General features: G+C 43.9%; 1 protein-coding gene across 1 annotated transcript in view; it reads right to left on the bottom strand.

Annotated features, from left to right (window-relative positions):
* Positions 1-145: 145 nt before the first annotated feature.
* The window catches only part of eloa (elongin A), a 19401-nt gene continuing 3141 nt past the window's right edge, over positions 146-16405 (bottom strand). The window contains exons 2-12 of the mRNA XM_061741293.1: positions 14306-14362; positions 13948-14060; positions 12000-12592; positions 8646-8980; positions 7498-7606; positions 7038-7190; positions 4195-4292; positions 3713-3893; positions 3496-3625; positions 2855-3051; positions 146-2767 (exon numbers count right to left, since the gene is read on the bottom strand). Of these exons, the coding sequence (XP_061597277.1) occupies positions 2706-2767; positions 2855-3051; positions 3496-3625; positions 3713-3893; positions 4195-4292; positions 7038-7190; positions 7498-7606; positions 8646-8980; positions 12000-12592; positions 13948-14060; positions 14306-14362 (2028 nt within the window). The 3' untranslated portion in view covers positions 146-2705. The remainder of the gene's footprint in view (positions 2768-2854; positions 3052-3495; positions 3626-3712; positions 3894-4194; positions 4293-7037; positions 7191-7497; positions 7607-8645; positions 8981-11999; positions 12593-13947; positions 14061-14305; positions 14363-16405) is intronic.

Below are 16405 nucleotides of genomic sequence, written 5' to 3'. Positions count from 1 at the left end.
AAATACACATGAAATTACGTATAAATAAACTGCACTGGGATGAATGACGGCCACAACAGCAGCCACTCGGGTGGGGTTTCATAATTAAAGCCCAGAAGAGAGAAGTCGCAGGTTGAGAGGACCAAAAAAATATGCTCACAGATAATTAAGGGCAAAAGTCAATTTTAATAAAAATGACCATATAACATTTATTAAAATCTAATAAAATTACATTTTTTATCTACTTGGGGCCCATGTTGTGGTGTACCAGGTCCCATTGTTGAAAATAAATACATCTCACCTTGATGGCGACAAAAGCCCAGGGATCCTATTAGCTTCCCTCCTTATTGTTCTTCCTACAGACTCGTCGGCCCTCAATCGAACGTTTGTCACAGTGAAGCAGATAAAAACAGCGTTGCACACATTCAACAGCAGGGAAAACATGATCCGAAGCCACAGGAGAGTTAAAACAATGTGTGTCTCTGATTTCATTTTACACATTGAAAATGCACACAAACATGATTAGTATGCAGAGTTTTTCTTTTTCCCTACTTTCGTTCTTTGTTTTTTAAAAAGCCACCTTATGTTGCAACGCGACTTCTGACCAAACAGGGGGGGGGCGATTATTACAAGAAAGTTCATGTGACAGGAAGTGCACCTCTGGAAGAACAAAGTGGTATAACAGGACGCAGAGTCGCCAGTGGCTCTTTTGTCATCACAGCAGATCCGTGCCCCACCCCATGTGACCAGAAGTGGTGCTGCAGTAAAGGGTGACTAAAAAAGAAGAGTTCTGCAGCAGCTCAAGTGTCCGAATGTGCATCATGCATGTAATAAAAAGACAAAAACAGAGAAAGTGTGAAAGTTTTCCAATGTAGTGTCATTTGGTCAAAAAGGAGAATAAAAACTGACTGGTCCTTAAATTAAAAATCATCATCAATCATTTTTGACATGTTGGGAAATGTACCTATTTGCTCTTTTTTTGGATTAAATGGGACAACAGAGATGTGATCGTTGTGTGATAAAGACGAGGCTGCAGCCAGCAGCTTATGAGCTCATCACAAAGACGGAAACAGAGCAGCTCAGCAGGATCCGGCCCAAACCTCCAAAACGCAGTGATTATCACAGTATCCATCGTACCTTCATTATTACAAAAGAAAAATAATTAGAAAAGGAACATGAAGGCTCGAAACGGCGATTGCACCGCCTTCACAGCTACTTTGAATAAGTGCCTTTTCATTGATTTGATTCGCACGTTTCAGTTTGTTTTCCTCATTTTAAAACTCATCACCGTGACTATGTACAGAAAGCTCTCCTATCAGAGAAGTGTGAGTGGATAAAAACTGAACATTGATATGCAGCGTTAATCTGGGGCTCCTTTGGAACGCGGTCGCCCCGGGTGAAACTGGTAGACTGAAGCTCGGGGGAGATATTACGGCCTGTTTTCATCTAAGTGAGATGTCTGTGAAAACCACAGCGATACAGTACGATAGACGACCTTTTCTACACGTTTACAGTTCTGTTTATAGCAGCTGGTTTTGGGGGCGGAGTCAGCCGCTTGGCCTGACTCCGCCCCTCTCTCCCTAGCAGGATGTGCCTGTCTCTTTGTTTTGTTTAAATCAATTAAATGTAATTAAAAGCAATATTACTAGAAGTCCATTATTAGATGTGTAAACCGCCGTCACGAAAGAAAGCTTTGTGTCGCAGCGTAAAGGATTTAGTGTTAGCTCAGAGGAAACTTATTTTAAACCTCCGACAAGATTGAAAAATGTCGTTCCACTTCAGCACGAGGGTGGATATGTTTCCTACAGATGAATCATGGGTAAAAACATGGGTATGTTGCTTCCAGGCACGTTTAAGGTTGCTATCATCTTAAATTCATACTAACCGACAACCAAATGTCATATTTCCCTCTTTCAGTAGATGCGATGTGAAGAAGAGCGTTAAAGACCACCGCGTACTTGGGACTGGATCAGTACCACGACTCAGGGGAGGAAGAATACGTGTTACTTTGAGTGCTGGCGTGAAAATCTGTACTTTCTATGTACAAGGTTAAGACAGCGGTTAAGTGAGCGAAAGGGGAGAAACATCCCTTTTTTATACATGTTTGTACCTTGTCACAGTTAAAAGGACCCTGGTTCCTCCTTAGGGACCCATTTGGACCACAACTCCCACAGAACCACGTTTCTTAGTCTTGTCGGAGGCTTAAAAACAGCAGCTGTACTGGTTCCACAACGAGAGGAAACCCGTTGCCGGGGACAACTGATCCTGGCCGATACGTCAATAATGTTCAAGTTCATATCCATGTTTAAAACAGAGGAGACGAGATGTTAATCTGAGGCTGGTCGAGGTTCTGCTGAGCCGGATTGGCCGGGCCGGTTCTGCTCGTTTCCAGTCTTTGAGCGACTCGTGTAACTGCTGCCGGTGAAGTCAGATTACATCACTCCGGTTAAAGTTACTTCAACATTGAAAGGATGGTGACTTGGCTTTGAAACAGGATTTGACCATGATGTGGGTTCTCGATACGTAACCCCCCCCCCCTCCCCGAAACAATGGAACAGAAGAAGAAAGCGTTTTTCCACCAATACTGATAATTTCATGTGACATCTGGAAGGTCTGGATGAAGGCTGTGCGTCGTGTGTGCAGGCAAAGAGGGTTTCCAGTAAAACGGTGTTAAACTTAAGTTAAAAACAGCCGGATTTGATAAAATACATTCTGTCTCTCTAATACTACCGACGGGAGAATCTGTTCTTGAACGCTTTGATGGTTTTGGCCATCATGGGGGCGATTTCTGCGGGACAGAGCAGACAGGGAGAAAACGCAGTTGGTCACACAGATCCTTCAAATCAGAAACTCGTCAAAGTTGCGGCACACTCACTTTTGACTTGTGGTTTTTCCCGGACAGCAGGTTGACCACCTCCTCCTCCTCCTCCTCCTCCTCCTCCACCACCACCACCTCCTCCTCCTCCTCCACCTCCTCCGCTCGCCGCGGAGAAGCGAGACGAGCCCATGGAGGGTTGAGAGGAAGACGAGCGGCTCGACTCGCCAGAGTAGTCTGACATCGCCGGTCTTACTCTGAAGGAGACAGGAAGTGGGGAAAACTGCACTCGGGTCAAAATTTCATTTCAATTTGAACAAAACTTATGAAGTAAAAAAACGATGGCCATCCATCCAGTTATCCATGCATCCATCCATCCATCCCCGCATCCATCCATCCATCCATCCATCCCTCCCTCCATCCAGCCATCCATCTGTCCGTCCGCCCGTCTATCCATCCATCCATCAAATCATCCATCCATCCATCCATCCATCCATCCATCCATCCATCCATCCATCCATCCATCCATCCATCCATCCATCCATCCACCAAACTGACTGGAAAAGTCAGTAAATCATACATAATTACAGACCCATCTATTATTTTCTTTAATCTTTCATTTCTTAGATTTGGAAATCAGTGATATTGATCAGAAAATCATTTAAAACCAAGGCGCATGAGGACGATATCTCTGCACTCACTTAATGGGAGAAGCGGCGGCGGTGGAGGCGGCGGTGGACAAACTGGTGGTGCCGAACTTCTCTTGTCTTCGGCGAACATCGCGCGGCGGCTTCGCCACTGAATTCACAAACGCCATCTTCACCTGCCGCCCTGCCAGAGGACAACACTCGGTAAACAAACAAATTTTTGCCTTCTTAAAATCCTCACGGATGTGAAACCTGGGTGAGAAAAACCTGCCTTTGGGCTTGTTGGCGTGAGCAGAACTGATGTTCTGGGTGAGCATCCTCAGCCGCTCCTCGCGCTCGTCGTGCAGCCTCAGGTACATCTCCCTCCACGACTCGAACTCCTGAGGAGACTCGCGCTTGAAGTCCCGCTGACAGTGACGCATCCACAGCTCATCCGAATCCTCCGTGAAGCACTGAAGGAGCAAAAACAAAAGTAGGATTTTACTCTAATTGAAGATAATCAGAGAAATAATCCAATATTATTAATATGTGAGAGAAAAGCACGAGGGAGATTTTGGAGGAGCTTGTTGAGGCTCATCAGGGAGAAAGAGATGACGGATTACAGATGTGCAGAATTGCACAATAGTTTAGATGGATGGAAATTCAGTTACGCTTCACAGAAGTGGTTAATGACCAAAGCTCGCTCTGGAAGCAACATGTGTAACCGCATGATTTGTCATGAGTGTCTCATGCTGAGCTGAAGGTCTCACACACCTGGTTGCTCTGCTCGATGCGGTACAGCTGCTCCGGGGTGCATCTCTCCAGAACGGGCTCCAGGATCTCGAACGGCACCCCTCCCACCTCCGCGATGGCTGAGGAGAACACAGAGAAGCCTCACAGTCACATGTTTGCAGCAGGCTGTGTTTGTTTATGTTGAGGAATAATGACCCCCCCCTCTCCTCATCAAACCACAAGCTCACTGCCCAAACTCATCCAACAGGACTCTGCTTAAAAACATAAATACCTGTTGATTACCGTATTTTCTCCACTAATTTTTCTCAAAAATCGCCTTACCCGGTTTATGTCAGAATTAGTGGAGTTTTAGTGACTGGTAGTTACGAAGCCGCTCCGTTTGATCGATGATCGGACCGTTCAGACACATCAAAGTCGGTCCTTGGTTGGATACGAGTTGCAGCTTCAGACAATTAGGTTGTTTAGTGCCTACGTCACGCGCGCCGCTGCGCGTCCTCGTCAGTCATTTCCGGGGCCAGACAGATGTTGTGACAGTGCTGTGTACCTCTCTGTTTCAACAGATCTGAGACTAAAGTAGCGCTTTCCTGCCACTTACATTAATAACTTACATTACATTAACTTAACTTAACTTACTTAACTTACATTAGGCTACTTAACACTTACACCTTGTCATAACTGCACGCGAGCGTCGCTCTGCGTGGCATCGGACGCGCTCTGTCCACACTGAACGCGTTATCGCCCCCCACGTTCTTTTGATTCACAGCTGAAACTCGCTTTTTAAAAGGCTGACTTTGGGTTCAGCGTTACACCAACGCAGACCCTACGGCGTAGGGTCTGCGGCGACGCACACCGAACTGTGGGCGTCGCCGCGTACCCTACGCCGTCGATTTTACGCGTTACCATAAATCAGCCTTTATTCACCGCAGCAGCCACCCGTGCGCTCCTAAAATAAAGAGTAAAGGGACAAGTAAAAGATGGGTGATTACTTGTAATCTTCCTACGTTTGTACTTTCTAAACAGAAAACAAGCTTGATATTGTGATATTTAAATGTTTTTCTATTTTCTTCCTGTCACTCGCATTGAAACCGCTGTAGGAAACAGTCACGGATGAGGAACGGCTGATCCAGTTAGTTGAAATGAGTATTATCTCTATGATTCCTCCTCATTTCACTACAAGAACCTCAATAAAGTGGCAGGAAGAAATACTATCTTATTATTATTATATAGGTCCCGGAACATCGGGAGGGAGAGAAAAGGTCCTGTATGTGGGAAAAAAACCAACAATTAATAACAGCGTGTGGTGACGCAATCAAACAGCGAACAGCGTGAGTGAGGGGCGTGTGGTGTTAAATGCAGCAAACATGTCAGCATGTCAGATCATTACTGGGATGTGGGGAAAAAGCAGAGGACACGAGAAATGATCCAGGCTGAGTTGGATTTGGGAAACCTTGGTGATGGAGACAGTGACGGGGACGCACAGCGCAGGAGATCAGGAGCGCAGAGAAAAGGGCCCTCTTCTCTTTTTTTCTGATTAAATGCATCCGAAATAGACAAACAGACGATCTATGAACTTCAATGAGAAAAAAACACCAAGGGAATATGGATAAAAGGAGGTGCTGGATCTTGTTCCAGCAGAATCTGACACAAATTAAGCCCTAATAAGATTCTTATTATTATATCTTATTATTTTATCAGAACCTTCCAGCTCCTTGGCAATCTCCCTCCAGCAGCTGCCACTTTATTGAGGTTCTTGTATTGGAATGACTGTTTCCTACAGCGCTTTCAACCGGCTTTCAACGCCAGCGACAGGAAGAAAATAGAAACAGGGCGCCCGACAAAAATCCAGCTCGAAACGGCGCTGCGTCGCTCTGCGCCGCTCGCTATGGACAGTGCAATAAAAAATAAAGCAATGGAACTGTATTAACTCTGTATTAACTGTAATAACTCTATTCGAGTTGAAAGCGTTAAGACCCCTTTTAACCCTCAATGGTTCCTTTCTGAAAAAGGAGGTTATAGTAAAGAGATTCACGGGTTCAAACATGTTGTTTACAACGGTGCCTGCTATGCCTGTAAGCCGGGTCGGACCTGGACGTGATGTCAGCCTAGAAATGACGTCACGCTAAACAACCTAATGTTAGATAACTAATTATGTAGCGCTGCAAGCAACTATCATCCACCATCTAGTCCACGTTACCTTACTGTGATTAGACATCAACGTCAGGTTTTTAGCATAAACCCAATTTTCAAATCTGTATCCTAATATTATTATAATAAAATGTTGGAATACAACGTTGTTCTAACCTCACACTAACTTCAGGTGTCCGCTATTGCTTGCAACAATGAACCAATCAGAGAACAGGACGCTTACCTCCTCCACTTTTTATTTGTGGATTTGTGGAAGATGAATGATTTAAAACATGAAAGTATTTTTCTGTTTTAGCTACAGCTGAATGATATTCTGAGTTATTGTGAATAAGTTGAATAAAGTTAGACTTACCGGACTGTTTTGTTTCACTTTATATGTTTTATCATGCTCCTTATAACCTGGTGCGCCTGATGGTCCACAAAATCCAGTGATTTAACATATTTTATAAACTATAATGGAAACGTGAGACAACTGGGAATGAAAGGCGGTAATAAAATGCTGGGAGTTATCGGACAGTCGCAAATTTTCAGTGCACTGGCCCCCCCTCTAGTGCTGTGGTGATTGTTTCAGATATTCTACATCATGACTGGGGCTGCAAAGGTGGAGGTGGGCAGTAATATGAGATAAATATGCATCTCTGATCATCCCACAGGAGGCCGAGCTACTGCTCTGCACCTCTGACGCCTCGTGACTGAAATAAACGGCTGCAGCAACTTACAGTCGATGTTGTTCTGCAGCACACGGATGCACTGCTCGTACAGCGTCATCATCCTGGGCAGGTAGGAGGTCTTCGACCCTGAGTAGACCACCATCTTGGAGTTAAAGCGCTTCCCCGTGAAGCCTGCATCCTCCTCGTCGTTGAAGACAGGAACTGAGGGTCAAGACAGAAGGGATGAAATCAGAAGAATGCAAAGAAAAACATTTGGATGACGAACCTACAACCTCAGGTGAAGTGGAAGTACGGGGTAAACTTTTAACGTATCAGATGTTTGCAGCTGCACACTCAAGAATAAAAATAACAAATCACTTTTTTTGAGTAGGTACAAGCATGAGGAAAGACCTGTAATCTGCCGTCAGTTCCCACCCTCGCCCCCAGCAGCATCACGTTTTATGCATATACATGTACAACAGGTCTGCCCTGACAGCCAGCATTCACAGCTGTACGTCTTTAAAGTTACCTTTGCGCCTCTGAGGGGACAGCGGCGTCTCGATGGAAGGCAGCGGTCTGTAGTTGGGCTGAATTGCTGGTAGTGGGATTTCAGGAAGAGTGGGAAGAGCTTCAACAACCTGCACAAAACGGGAACAACGAGTATGAAAGTGCTCAAAGCTTCTTCTTTAACACATATAATGGATTAGATTGATTTATAAAGTGGTAGAGAAGCTTGATGAGACCCTCAACTTTCCAAACCTGGGTATCTGTGAGGTTTCCAACAAAAAATCTACAAAATAAAAGCATGGCTTTGTGTCATGGATTAAAAAAAAAGGCTGAAAGCAATCTGAGCGCTGAAGTTAAACTGTGCGGTCTGAACACAAAAGCATCCTGGGACAAACCCAGAGGCTGGATAATAAACTAATGTCACTGTTATCTATTAAGAAAACAGACAAATGACCACAGTAAAGCTGCCTGCCACGTGTTTGTGGTGGATATTCCCTTATATTGAATAGAGGTGTAATAATTAGAGCTGCAGCTATCGAATATTTTGGGGATCAATTATTTTATGAAATATTCCATCAATGAATCGGATAAAACCTATTTTTGCTTTATTAAAGCCCTATTATAAATGTACAATAGAAAACAAGACAGATTACTTGATTAAAAACAACCTATTTCTTTCTTTTATAAGAATAATGGACATTTATTTACATATTATGCAAATAGTAAACTGTTCCAATAAAAAATAAATAAATAAATATTTCAAACTTTTTTATTATTTTTATATATACCGTATATATATATATTTTTTTTAAATTTAAAATAATCCCACTGCTTCGGCATCTTCTGTCTCTTCCTCTTATTACTTTTGCTTTGCTGCGTTTTCTCATTGTTGCATCACTGTCGGCCCGGCTGGCGTCTGTGCAGCTAAACTGTTCACACACGTTACGAAAAGCGCGACGCCGTCTTCTTCCGCTTTATAAGGGACACATGCTTGTTAGCACGTTGTGTCACATACAAAAGAACCCGTGCGAAACGTGAAGTTTTTATTTAAACGAGGCTTTGAGAAAGAGGAAATTCCTCGACCATTTTTTGTAATCGAGTTACTCGAGGTACTCGAGGAATCGTTGCAGCCCAAGTAATAATTATCTGCAGCTGTGTTTTCGTCCTCACCCTCTTGCGTTTCTCCGGTTTGGGTGCCGCCGCCGATGAACTGGAGTCTGAATGGGGCCTCTTGCTGCTCTGGGCGCCGTTGGACTTGTTTGATTTGGAGGAGGAGGAGGAGGCGGCGGGCGGAGATGTGCGACTGTGGCGGGACGCTGACGAGGAAGTGGATGACGAGTGAGAAGGCCGGCCGTGTGACGACGACGACGAGGGCACGGGCTTCTTCTTCTTCTTGACGGGCGTCGGGGCGTCGTACGTGAGGAAGGACTCGAAGGACATGGTGGGCATCTCGAAGTCGTCCTCCTCCTCCTTTGGCGGCGAGTCCTTTGGTGCTCGTGATCGCCCTGGAAACACAGAGGCGAAAGGTGGATGATGGAGAGGAAGACATAGTTTCTTACAATCTCTTTAAGAAAAAAACAGCGACTGTCTGTTCTTAATATGATGAGAGAAAAACGAATGACACTGGTAATTTTTTTTGCTTCTGGTTCCTCCATCGAGACGAGAGCCGAGGACGTACGACGGTTTTTACGGCGTACTCATGCATGATAAGGAGGTATCAACTGAATACAGTCAAACCTGTTATGGCTTAACCGGCCTTTAACAAAACATGAGAGCAGCACAAAGGAGTTTCTTTCATGTTAAAATGTCAATTAAAGTTTCAACGCAGCAACACGTGAGATCTAAACGCCCCCATGTGGCCAGAACTAGTACTGCTACCGTGACTTTAATACAATCAGCTGATGAGTTAAGTTAGATGGAGAAAGACTGATCCAAACCTACGGGGGATATACTAAAACCTCCAGCGGCCTCTCTACAGCCGGCAATGATGTTGACATTTCTGAGCAATAAAACAAGTCTGGAGAAGACTGAAGGACAAACCACTACAGTTTGGTCTTAATGAATAGTTCTGAATTACATTTTGAAATCTTTATCTTTACATAATTATAAACAATTGAAAATGATTTGGTAATATACTGCCTTTCTGCCAACATCCATGTTCACTTATCAGCTTCCGTTTAATAAAAATAATAAGATGAAGAAAGCTGAGAAAGGGACTTTAGAGAAATAGTTTGTTTCGTTTGTGACTTCCTGCAATCAGAGTTTCATCAATGCTGACTCCAATGAATCATCTATCTGAAACAGGAAGTCCTTCTCTCTGTGGAACCACACACACACACACGCACGCACACACACACACACGCACGCACGCACGCACTACATTTCTGCAGCAGCTGCTCTGTAAGCTTTGTGTTTATGATTTACAGTTAATCTGTCAACCCACTCGCAGACATTCGTTTCACGAGTCTGAAACTATTTTTCTTTAAACAACAAACAAAAAGGACATTTGTCAAAGCGTCTGCGTCTGTCAACCACTGGACGGATGTTTTTAGGACCTGGCCGGATGCAGATGTTTGTAAATGTTGTTTACAGCGCTGTTGCTACACCAGAGTGAGCGTGGTCATCTGCTCCAAGCTTCCCCCTGTCGTCATGACAACTGGAGATGCTGCAGCGAGCAGGTGGTGGTGGCCGTGGAAACGGGACGCCTGGTGGGAGGAGCCTGACGATAACACGGCTGATGCTGCGGGATTAACGCGCGTTAACGAGACGACAGCTCGAGCCAGGGAAATAAAAACGAGTTTGTGTTACACTTTAACAGAGAACCGTTTAACTTTAGCTGTCAATCTATCTGTCATCCGTCTATCCGTCCATCCATCCTCCCATCCATCCATCCATCCATCCGTCCGTCCGTCCGTCCGTCCATCCATCATGCATCCATCCATGCATCCATCATCCATCATCCATCCATCATGCATCCATCCATCCTCCATCCATCCATCCATCCATCATGCATCCATCCATCCATCCATCCGTCTGTCCGTCCGTCCATCCATCCATTCATCCATCCGTCCGTCCGTCCATCCATCATGCATCAATTTATCCATCCATCCATCCATCCATTCATCCATTTATCCATTTATCCATCCATCCATCCATCCATTCATCCATGCATCCATTTATCCATCCATCCATCCATCCATTCATCCATGCATCCATTTATCCATCCATCCATCATCCATCCATCCATGCATCCATCCATCCGTCCGTCCGTCCGTCCGTCCGTCCATCCATCATGCATCAATTTATCCATCCATCCATCCATCCATCCATCCATCCATCCATTTATCCATCCATCCATCATCCATCCATCCATTTATCCATCCATCCATCCATCCATTTATCCATCCATCCATTTATCCATCCATCCATCCATTTATCCATCCATCCATCCATCCATCCATCCATCCATCCATCCATCCATCCATCCATCCATCATTCCATCATTCCATCCATCCATCCATCCATTTATCCATCCATTTATCCATCCATCCATCATCCATCCATCATCCATCCATCCATCCATCCATCCATCCATCCATTTATCCATTCATCCATCCATCCATCCATCCACCCATCATCCATCCATCCATCCATCCATCCATGCATCCATTTATCCATTCATCCATCCATCCATCCATCTTTCATCCATCCATCATCCATCCATCCATCCATCATTCCATCCATTTATCCATCCATCCATCCATCCATCCATTTATCCATCCATCCATCCATCCATCCATCCATCCATCCACCCATCATCCATCCATCCATCCATCCATCCATCCATCTTTCATCCATCCATCATCCATCCATCCATCCATCCATCATTCCATCCATTTATCCATCCATCCATCCATCCATTTATCCATCCATCCATCCATCATTCCATCCATTTATCCATCCATGCATCCATTTATCCATCCATCCATCCATCCATCCATCCATCCATCCACCCATCATCCATCCATCCATCCATCCATCCATCATTCCATCATTCCATCCATCCATCCGTCCGTCCGTCCGTCCGTCCGTCCGTCCGTCCGTCCGTCCGTCCGTCCGTCCGTCCATCCATCCATCCATCCATCCATCCATCCATCCATCCATCCATCCATCCATCATGCATCCATCCATCCATCATGCATCCATCCATCCATCCATCCATCCATCCATCCATCCATCCATCCATCCATCCATCCATCCATCCATCCATCCATCCATCCATCTGACTGGAAAAGTCATTAAATCATACATAACTACAGACCCATCTATTGTTTTCTTTACTCTTTCAATTCTTACATTTGGAAATCAGTGATATTCATCAGAAAACCATTAAAACCATAACGCATGAGGATGATATCGTGTTCTGGGCGTGTTTTGTGTGACATAACCTCTTATGAAACTGTGTTTGGTGGATTTTGTTTCCCAGAGGTTTAACTGAACCATAAACATGGAAACCAGACTCACCGTCGTCTCCTCCCTTCTTCTTCTCCTGCCTCTTGCCGTCGTGCGTCGTGGACTTCTTGCTGTGCTTGGCAGCCTTCTGTACGGGACTCTTCTGCCTCTCTTTGTCTGCGCTGCACTTCTTCCCGTCGTCCCCCCCTCCCCGGTCGGTGCTCATCTGACTGTGGCGCTGCTGCCGCTCTTCGTCTCTGCTCTTGTTCCGGTCGCCGTGGTGGTGGTTCTTGCTCGGGTCTTTGCTGGGTTTGGCGTGGCGGACATCTTTGCGGGGAGGCTGGGGGGGCGGGGGAGGCGGGCTGGGCTCGGGTTCCTGCTGGGGGCTCTCGTACTCGTCTGACTGGTAGCCCCCTCGCTGGGGGGGGCTGTACTGGTGTTGCTGAGGAGGCGATGGGGAGTAGTTGGTATGGTAGCCTCTCTCCTCCTCCTCCTCCTCTTCCTCCTCCTGCTCCTGCTCCTCCTCATCCTCCTCCTCCAGCATGTACGAGGGCTCTTCCTCGGGGGAGGGCTCTCTGTGGCGCCGGTGGCCCCCTGTACTACCTGACTCGTGCACTTGAGCCATTGTGTGCGAGCGGGAGGCGTCTTTGGCGTGACTGTTTGGTCTGAGGGGGAGACAGAAACGGGGAAAGTTACACGATCATCTCATCACCTTCCTAAGAAGAGGCTGTTTGCCCAACTGTCATGGAGATGAAGGCTCCCATGAATCAACTACCACAGCGCTGTTTGCTTTCACTTGTTAGTTTATGACAAACAACGTCGATTAAAGGTCTAGAGTTGATATCAGGTATTGATTCGGCAGCTCTTTGACTGGATATGCGAATGGTTCAAGGTGATGTCAATGATGTTATCATTAGACGGGAAGAAAGATAACAGAAGAAACCTTAGTTGTGGTTAAATAAACAGTTGTTGAATTCTTAAAAAAGATAGGATGCACTGCTGACTTCAGAGAGACCAACAAGTCTGGAAGACAACTAAAATGGATGATAACAGAATAACAATAGGAATCAAATGACTCCGGAGAAGGTAGGAAGGCCATCATCAACATCTAGAATCAGGGTGGTGTCCTTCATAAATGTAAATACAGAGTTTGCCACAACATCCAAACCACCAGGAACATTCAAGAACAAGAAATACTAATTATACTTGACTGGAAAACATATATAAAACAGGTTTCCCATCTTCTGTAATCAGATTCTTTGAGCAGATGAAAGCAGGATAAATGTGCATCAGAAGATCAAAGAGAAACTGGAGGAAGAAAGAAACAGCCCATGCCCAGACTTCAGACTCCAGCCAGTTATTAACTGCAAAATAACTGAATCCAAGTATCAAGCTAAATGTAGTTGCAAAATAAAATTATAATATTGTGTGTATGTATATGTATATATAGTTATGCCACTTTGTCCAAATACTTTTGATGGTGCATTAAAGGCAAAATTATAAAAACGTTGGTCCAGTCCAAATGCTTCTGGATCTAACTGTGAGAACCAGACCTGATGTTCGTTTGAACTGGTTTCATGTGGCGGCACACATTCAGTTCAATTCAATTTTATTCATATAGCCTCTATTACAATACAAGTTGTCTCTAGGATCTTTCCAGAGACCCAGAACATGACCCCCAAGCAATTATTACATACACAACGGCAGCTAAACTCCCCTTTAGGAGGGAAGAAACCTGGATCAGGACCTGGATCATGAGGGAGGACCCTCCTGCCAAGGGCCAGCCGAGCAGAGCAGGAAAAGAGAGGATGGAGAACAGAGAGAGGATAGGCACAGGTATATCGTCAAAGGTCCAAAACCCAAGATATATCAGTATTCGTGATCCGTTACCTGGAGAATTAAGAGTTCTATGTACATATGACAGATACATGTTAGTTGGTGGACTACAGAGACCACTACAGGTGTAGACAGCAGACGCTGAGGTGGTCAGATGTCAGACATGCACATGTGCAGGTATTACCTGTCTGCAGGCTGAGGAACCAGCTTCTTCCATTTGGCTACAAGGCTTTTCGCCAGCTCTCCGACGACTTCATGTTTCCTAAAAGAGTTCACAGCTTTCCCCACTCCAGTTTCCTGGGAGACAATGAGAGCAGAGAAGTTACCAACATCCGTGACCTGGTTTACCGTGGTGCGTAGGGGGGGGTCTGATAGTCAGGCTGCACATGTTCACTACATGTCACAGCGCTTTAGACAGTTCAGCTGAGCGATATGGTTCATAGGAAACATGTTCAGCTCTGTTGATCATTTCCTAGTTGTGAAACCTGACCTGACCCCACCACCATCCCATGTACATATCCCAGTTTACAAGGCGTCCTTACCACCAGTATGTCCACAGTCATGGGCACCTCCCCCAGTCTCTTGAGAGTCTTCAGTAGCTGGACAACAAACACATACAGCATTAGCAGTTAGCGCAGATTCATAATGTGGGTTCATCACATGACCAGCTTATTATTAGTGATGTTCGATACCACCGGCTTCCTTTCCGATCTGATATTCAGTAAAATTCAGGCTGGTGTCAGCGATACCGATTAGATACCGATACATGGTGCAAATACCCAGTAAATCTAAAAAAATTGGTGTATTTTAGATTGTTTAAAAATACAAGACATCAGTTATTTAGCTATCAATTTTCAAGTCAGAAGTATACTGAGGTAGCGGCCTCGTTCACAATATAGACGAGCTGTTACAACAACAGAAAAAAAAAAAAAAAAAAAAGGAGTTTCCATCTCTAAAAGAAGATCCTAAGTAAAATAATAAAATCATTAAAATAAATAAGAGAATAATAAACAAAAATAAGAACTACTTTAAAAATGAAAATGAAAAAAAGTAGTTCCTACCAGCAGCGTGTCATTTAGATTAAAGTTGTTTGTTTGTTTTAATTTAGTTACTTTCCACCATATTCCTGTTAATGATATACATCACCACAATGACTGAACTATCAAAAGTATCAATATTTTAGTTTGACAATCAATTTTAGAGCGTACAGATCTGGTATCGGAAGTATCGATATTCCAGTATTGATCTGCACATCTGTACTTATTATACTGAGCTCTGCTTGACAAGAAAGAGCCAGATGTATCCCATCGGTGGGTTTAAATCTTTTCAAGTAAGGATCCACAGGTTGCCCCCCCCACAATCAGAATGCACAGTTTAAGGTTCAAAAGCAAAATGAATAAAACCTGTTTTGATTTTGATAACCTGTGAGAGCAGGTACCGGTATGACAAGTGATTGTGATGCTGATGAGTCCTGAATAGTCAGGCTCCATCGTACGTCAAAGAACTCATAGTCCCCTACGATCCTGCTAGACCACTGTGATTCTTACAGCCTCCAAGAGCAGCATGGAAGGCAGAGCCTTCAAACTTCAGGCCCCTAACCTCTGGAATAATCTTCCAGTCTTGGTCCGAAAGGCGGACAAACTTTCTGCCTTTAAGAGTCGGCTTAAAAACTTCTTCTATGAAAAATCTTATGTTTAGAGTCAGCTAGCCTGATGTTGCTGTGTTTTGTGGATGTTTTGCTCTTCTTCTGTTTCTCCAATGCTGATGTTTTCTGATTCTTTTATCTTATGATGTGTGATATCTGATCACTTTTATCACTGATGATGATCTTTTTTTAATGCTTATGTTTTTATACATTATTTTACGATGTGTTATATCTAATGAACTCAGGGGAACACTTATGATAAGGAAAACAAAGGCAAGAACCAACGTTAAACAACAATGTGTAGCACGTTTTTACAATTCAAAAGCACCTATAAATACAAAATGATTAATAAATATAAAACAAAGGGATAATACACATAGGCATGTACCTATGGACATGTGTTTGTATGTATATATGCGTATGCATGTGTGTATGTATGTATGTATGTATGTAGGTATGTGTATGTACTATTGTATTATTGCTTATACAAATACTGTACGGAATGATATTTATTAATGACATTGCACTAGTTTATAAAAGTTAAAAACATTTTGTGAAATGGGTAGGCGTCATAAGCTTAGGCTTCAGTCTACACCTTTTGGTCCTTGGTCTTTAGCTAAAATTGTATATATATATATATATGTACATATATATATATATACCAAAAAGGATATATATTTTTTTGTATAACACCGACGAATTACACTTGTACTTTGGGTTTGTGGGAATTGAAAGGAACAATAAACTAAACTAAACTAAAAAATTAATCACTTTTATCTCAGTTTTTCGTGTTGTGAAGCATTATGAGATGACCTTTGTTATGATTTGACACTATACAAATAAATTGAATTGAATTGAATTGAAATTGAATTGATTTTCATTCATTGGTGAGAAAGGTTTGCTGGTGTCTGCTCTGTAAATAGCAGCTCCAGCTGTCCTGTGTGGAGGCCTGACGTGGCAAAGCAGTGCTTAAGTCCCTAAGGGCGAATACTTGATG

This window comes from Cololabis saira, chromosome 15 (assembly GCF_033807715.1).
Source record: "Cololabis saira isolate AMF1-May2022 chromosome 15, fColSai1.1, whole genome shotgun sequence".
NCBI lineage: Eukaryota > Metazoa > Chordata > Actinopteri > Beloniformes > Belonidae > Cololabis > Cololabis saira.
The sequence above is the reverse complement of the archived record's forward strand: the minus strand, read 5'-3'. Positions and strand labels throughout refer to the sequence as shown.